Source organism: Artibeus jamaicensis, unplaced genomic scaffold (assembly GCF_021234435.1).
Source record: "Artibeus jamaicensis isolate MK-2021 breed Jamaican fruit bat unplaced genomic scaffold, CSHL_Jam_final contig_240, whole genome shotgun sequence".
Lineage (NCBI taxonomy): Eukaryota > Metazoa > Chordata > Mammalia > Chiroptera > Phyllostomidae > Artibeus > Artibeus jamaicensis.
Window position 1 is genome coordinate 17,632,330 of NW_026521506.1, and position 6,399 is coordinate 17,638,728.

General features: G+C 40.4%; 1 protein-coding gene across 1 annotated transcript; it reads left to right on the plus strand.

The window, feature by feature from the left end:
- Nucleotides 1-4,947: 4,947 nt before the first annotated feature.
- Nucleotides 4,948-5,337, plus strand: LOC119043155 (60S acidic ribosomal protein P2-like). The gene has a single exon (XM_037137058.2). It carries the CDS (start codon nt 4,948-4,950, stop codon nt 5,293-5,295), a length of 348 nt encoding a protein of 115 aa, XP_036992953.2. The 3' UTR covers nt 5,296-5,337.
- Nucleotides 5,338-6,399: the final 1,062 nt, after the last annotated feature.

The following is a 6,399-nucleotide window of genomic DNA, read 5'->3' on the forward strand; positions in this document are numbered from 1 at the left end:
TAGGACTGTATAAGTGTAGCTACTCCTTAACTAGGGGCAAGGAGCTCAGTGCTGCCACCAGGTAGAAACAAGGTGCCAGTCCAGATAAAACAAGGTAGAGGGCTGGATTCAGCCTGCATGCCTTGTGTTTGCCACCTGTGCTCTATACAGTAACGGTTTTGTAGATTCTTTTATGCATTTGAAAGTAAGGTGAAAAGTAAGGATGATTTCATGGAGCTGAGAGAAGCAAGACAGAGATTTGATTATAAGATAGTTAGCAAGATTATTTTCTCTCTTGAGAGTGGTAATAGCTTACTTAAAAAGAGTATTAACCTAGATGTACATAAACAATGGACAGAGCTTACACAAGACAGATATAAACCTTTTACTAAAATGTTATATATTTGGGGTATGACAACCCGCCATCATTTGCCCACTTAGAAATTTATGATCAGATAATCTTGTCAGATTAGTCTTTATAGAGCTTACCCTTTTTTGTCTACATGTTCTATGTATTTGAAATAAATACTTTTAAATATGTAAACAGATGTCCACACAAAGGTGATTTTCACAATTTTTCTTGAAATAGTGAAAAATTTAAACAACTTACATAAGCAGCAAAAGAAGACTAGTTAAAGAAATTATGAGGCTTCTATATAGTGGTATCCCATGTAGCCATGGGAAGCGTTATTTCTGTCTCTTTTTATGAATATACAAAACTGTATACCCATAAATATATTATTAAATGAAAAACCAGTGTATATAGTACAGTTTTCAAACCATTCCAAAATGTTTGCTTGGATTTGTTCGGATAGGAAAAAGTCTGGTACAGATAGTGTCTTCTCCTTGTAAATTAGGATTAAGAATACTTTTAAAAATTAATTTTGCTTTTTTAACATATATTTTATTGATTATGCCATTAGAGTTGTCCCATTTCTCCCCCTTCATTCCCCTCCACCCTGCACACCCCCTCCCACCCACTTCCCCCCTTTAGTTTATGTCCATGTGTCATAAGTTTTTTAGCTTTTGCATTTTTTCACACTACTCTTGCCCTCCCCCTATTTTATCCCCACCATCTATGCTACTTATTTTCTGTACCTTCTCCCCCCCTCCTCCCACTCACTGTTTGGAAGGTTACTTCCATGTGATCTCCATTTCTGTGGCTCCACTCCTGTTTTAGGTGTCCACTTAGTTTGCTTTTGTTTTAGGTGTGGTTGTTAATAACTGTGAGTTTGCTGTCCACTCACTGTTCATATTTTTTATCTTCTTTTTCTTAGATAAGTCCCTTTAACATTTCATATAGTAAAGGCTTGGTGATGATGAGCTCCTTAAACTTGACCTTATCTGAGAAGCACTTTATCTGCTTTTCCATTCCAAATGAAAGCTTTGCTGCATAGAGCAATCTTGGATGTAGGTCCTTGCATTTCATGATTTGGAATACTTCTTTTCGGCCCCTTCTTGCCTGTAAGGTCTCTTTTGAGAAATCCGCTGACAGTCTGATGGGAACTCCTTTGTAGGTGGCTGTCCCCTTGTCTCTTGCTGCTTCTAGAATTCTCTCCTTCATTTTAATGTTGGTTAATGTAATTATGATGTGCCTTGGTGTGTTCCTCTTTGGGTCCACCTTCTTTGGGACTCTCTGAGCTTCCTGGACTTTCCAAAAGTCTATTGCCTTTTCCAGATTGGGGAAGTTCTCCTTTATTATTTGTTCAAATAAGTTTTCCACTTGTTGCTCTTCCTCTTTCCCTTCTGGCACCCCTATAATTCGGATGTTGGAACATTTAAAGATGCCCTGGAGGTTCCTAAGCCTCTCCTCATTTTTTTTTGAATTCTCATTTCTTCACTCTTTTCTGTTTGGTTGTTTCTTTCTTCCTTCTGGTGCACTCCATGGATTTGGGTTCTACTTTTCTTCCCATCACTATTGGTTCCCTGTGCATTTTCCTTCATTTCACTTAGTGCAGCCTTCATTTTTTCATCTAATTAGCAACCAAAATAAACCAGTTCTGTGAGCATCCTGATCACCAGTGTTTTGAACTGTGCATCTGATAGGTTGGCTATCTCTTGGTCGCTTAAAAGTATTGGCTCTGGGACTTTGATTTGTTCTTCTGATTGAGCCATTTTTAGTTTTGTTGCACCTGTTACATATAAATGGCGGAGCCTTAGGTGTTCACCAGGGCGGGGGAACCCACGTAGCTGGGTTATAATGCTGAATGTGGGGGCAGGGTCAGAGAGGGAGCAATGGCACTTGTTCTGTGCTCTCTTGGATTTCAGTCCCCTCTGCTGCTTCCCAGAAGCCGACACCCTTTCAATTGGTGCTTTGGGGCTTTATTTCCCATTGTTAGGGCCCTGGGTTGCACCGTCTGTCTTGCTGCTCATTTTTGCTTAGGTGTTCACCAGGGCAGGGCAACCCAGTCGCTGGGTTGTGACGCGGTCTGGATGAATGATTTGTTGTTGTTGAACTTTGGTACAGTTCACTTTTCTGTATGTCTGGTTGTGTTTTTGTTTCTAAATCTTTGTTGTCCTTAAATTTGGTTATGCGAGGAGGTATAGTGTTTTCACCTATGCCTCCATCTTGGCTGGAAGTCTGCTCTTTTACATTTTCAAATTTTTCGATAATGAATGTGAATTTTCACTAAAATTTTAAAATAGTATTTCTTACAAAAACTAAAGAAAGGTCAGCCAGGATAAAGAGCTAAAGGAGAAGCTGTTGGTTATTAGTATAACATGCCCATTTTCAAAACATAGGAGAACCTCTAAAATGAAATGCCAAGCAATAGAATTTGTTCTTGAAATGGAACTTATCTTAAATGGCTAAGGAACAGAGATGACGTGTCACTGATTTCTTTAAAAAAACAAACTGAACCATTGTGTTTTCCCTAAAAAATATTATATTGGCGACTGTTCTAACTTATCCACAGGAAACTAAAAACAAAGTGCCATTATTTCTATGGATATTCATATTTAGATCTCATTTGTTCTTAGATGGCATATTCCTCTGACTGACTCATGCCACCATCAGGTAGCCTATTCGCTGGGCAGCTCTAGAATTTGCAGCAAGACAGACAGTGCAACCCAGGGCCCTAGCAATGGGAAATAAAACCCCAAAGCACCAATTGAAAGGGTGCCGGCTTCTGGGAAGCAGCAGAGGGGACTGAAATCCAAGAGAGCACAGAACAAGTGCCATTGCTCCCTCTCTGACCCTGCCCCCACATTCAGCATTATAACCCAGCTACGTGGGTTCCCCCACCCTGGTGAACACCTAAGGCTCCGCCATTCATATGTAACAGGTGCAACAAAACTAAAAATGGCTCAATCAGAAGAACAAATCAAAGTCCCAGAGCCAATACTTTTAAGCGACCAAGAGATAGCCAACCTATCAGATGCACAGCTCAAAACACTGGTGATCAGGATGCTCACAGAACTGGTTTATTTTGGTTGCTAATTAGATGAAAAAATGAAGGCTGCACTAAGTGAAATGAAGGAAAATGCACAGGGAACCAATAGTGATGGGAAGAAAAGTAGAACCCAAATCCATGGAGTGCACCAGAAGGAAGAAGGAAACAACCAAACAGAAAAGAGTGAAGAAATGAGAATTCAAAAAAAAAAATGAGGAGAGGCTTAGGAACCTCCAGGGCATCTTTAAATGTTCCAACATCCGAATTATAGGGGTGCCAGAAGGGAAAGAGGAAGAGCAACAAGTGGAAAACTTATTTGAACAAATAATAAAGGAGAACTTCCCCCAATCTGGAAAAGGCAATAGACTTTTGGAAAGTCCAGGAAGCTCAGAGAGTCCCAAAGAAGGTGGACCCAAAGAGGAACACACCAAGGCACATCATAATTACATTAACCAACATTAAAATGAAGGAGAGAATTCTAGAAGCAGCAAGAGACAAGGGGACAGCCACCTACAAAGGAGTTCCCATCAGACTGTCAGCGGATTTCTCAAAAGAGACCTTACAGGCAAGAAGGGGCCGAAAAGAAGTATTCCAAATCATGAAATGCAAGGACCTACATCCAAGATTGCTCTATGCAGCAAAGCTTTCATTTGGAATGGAAAAGCAGATAAAGTGCTTCTCAGATAAGGTCAAGTTTAAGGAGCTCATCATCACCAAGCCTTTACTATATGAAATGTTAAAGGGACTTATCTAAGAAAAAGAAGATAAAAAATATGAACAGTGAGTGGACAGCAAACTCACAGTTATTAACAACCACACCTAAAACAAAAGCAAACTAAGTGGACACCTAAAACAGGAGTGGAGCCACAGAAATGGAGATCACATGGAAGTAACCTTCCAAACAGTGAGTGGGAGGAGGGGGGGAGAAGGTACAGAAAATAAGTAGCATAGATGGTGGGGATAAAATAGGAGGAGGGCAAGAGTAGTGTGAAAAAATGCAAAAGCTAAAGAACTTATGACACATGGATATGAACTAAAGGGGGGGATATGGGTCGGAGAGGTGTGCAGGGTGGAAGGGAATGAAGAGGGGAGAAATGGGACTACTGTAATGGCATAATGAATAAAATATATTGTAGAAATAAAAAAGAGAGAAACATCAATGGGTTGCCTGTCATATATGCCCCCATCAGGGGCAGAATCCATACCCAGGTGTGTGCCCTGGTCAGGAATCAAACAAGCAACCTTTCACTTTGCAGGATAATTCTAAACCAACTGAACCACACCAGTCAGGGGTGGTGATGCTGTTTATGTATTAATTACTCTGGAGCATGACAAAAAGCTTGAAATTTGAAGAATTTGAGGTTTTGTATTTGGCTACCACTGCCCATTATACTCTAGAACATTGTCACTTGAATTTCATAACCTGCATTTGCTGCCCACCTTTTGCTTTGAAATAATCATCCTCTTTACCTGGCTATCTTCTGACTGAGCCTAACTTTTTAAGAAGATTTTATTTACCTTTTCCTGCTTGTCACCGCCGCGATCGCACGCGTGAGGCCTCTTCGCCGAGGCCGAGATGCGCTACATTGCCTCCTATCTCCTGGCCGCCCTCAGGGGCAATTCCTCCCCCAGCACTAAGGACATCAAGAAGATCCTGGACAGCGTGGGTATCCAGGCAGACGACGACTGGCTCAACAAGGTCATCAGTGAGCTGAACAGAAAGAACATCGAAGACGTCATCGCCCAAGGTATTGGCAAGCTGGCCTGTGTCCCCACTGGTGCCGCTGTAGCTGTCTCTGCTGCCCCAGGGTCTGCAGCTCCTGCTGCCGGCTCTGCCCCAGCTGCAGCAGAGGAGAAGAAGGACGAGAAGAAGGAGGAGTCAGAGGAATCGGATGATGACATGGGCTTTGGCTTGTTCGATTAGAGTCCTGTCCCCACAAATGAAACCCTTTTTATGTATCTCTTAAAAAATGATTTTATTTATTTAACTTTAGAGGGGAAGGGAAGGAGAGAGGGAGAGAAATATCAATGTATGGTTGCCTCTCATGTGTCCCCTGCTGGGAACTGGCCTGCAACCCAGGCATGCGCCCTGACTGGGAATCGAACCTCAATCCTTTGGTTCGCAGGCCCACACTCAATCCACTGAAGTACACCAGCCAGGGCGGTGTACTTTTAAATGTATTTTAAAAAATACATTCCCAATGCCATTGTTCTCTTTTATGGAGATGACTAAAAGCCTACATGAAATTCCTATCAAATGCTCCTGCAGTCAGGAAGCTATACTTGAAGTTAAGGCAGTTTTTTCTCCCACCTACTCATGTGCAGAAGATCATTCACTTTATAAAACAAAATACATGTATATTTACTATTTTATACTTTTCTAGAATAGTCACTCTTTAAAAACATAATTTAATGTTGATCATTCTTAACACGTAGTATGTGTGACTAACAGAAACAAGTAGGTTTATTAAGTGGATAGTTTTAAAAAACTAAAGATATGATAGGATCAAGAAGTACAAGAACAATTAATCTTAACAAAATATGTCCTAGACTCAATTTCTAAGCAATTGCCCTATAGTCTATAATTATGAGTAAAATACCCTTTGAAAAGAACTCATTATAATCTAAGAGAAATGAGAACAATAGTATAGGTATTACAAAAGATTGGTTCTTCTCAGATAATTGTTTTTAATAAAATGGTAAAAGTGTAGAAAACACAGGCAACTATAATTAGGATAATAATCTATTGTTCTACAGGACTATGTATTCTGTTGTGTCTTCTATTGGAAAGCAACAATGAAAATGATGTAAAGTATGGGTGGAGACTTTGAAGAGTAGTTAGACATCAAAATGTAGAGGTCATTCATTAATCTCTCCTTTATGGCAGAATCAAGCAAATAACGAAAGTGGATGTTGTGCTGTATGGATGCCCTGAGAGCACTCCACTTTTAGTGAGAAACCCAGAGACACACAGCACGGCTTTTATATATGACTGTATACGTCTTCTATTTATTTGCTTAGGTACTGT

Bases quoted from the DNA above. Each gene is read 5' to 3' on its own strand.
- LOC119043155 (XM_037137058.2), top strand. From the start codon at position 4,948: ATGCGCTACATTGCCTCCTATCTCCTGGCCGCCCTCAGGGGCAATTCC.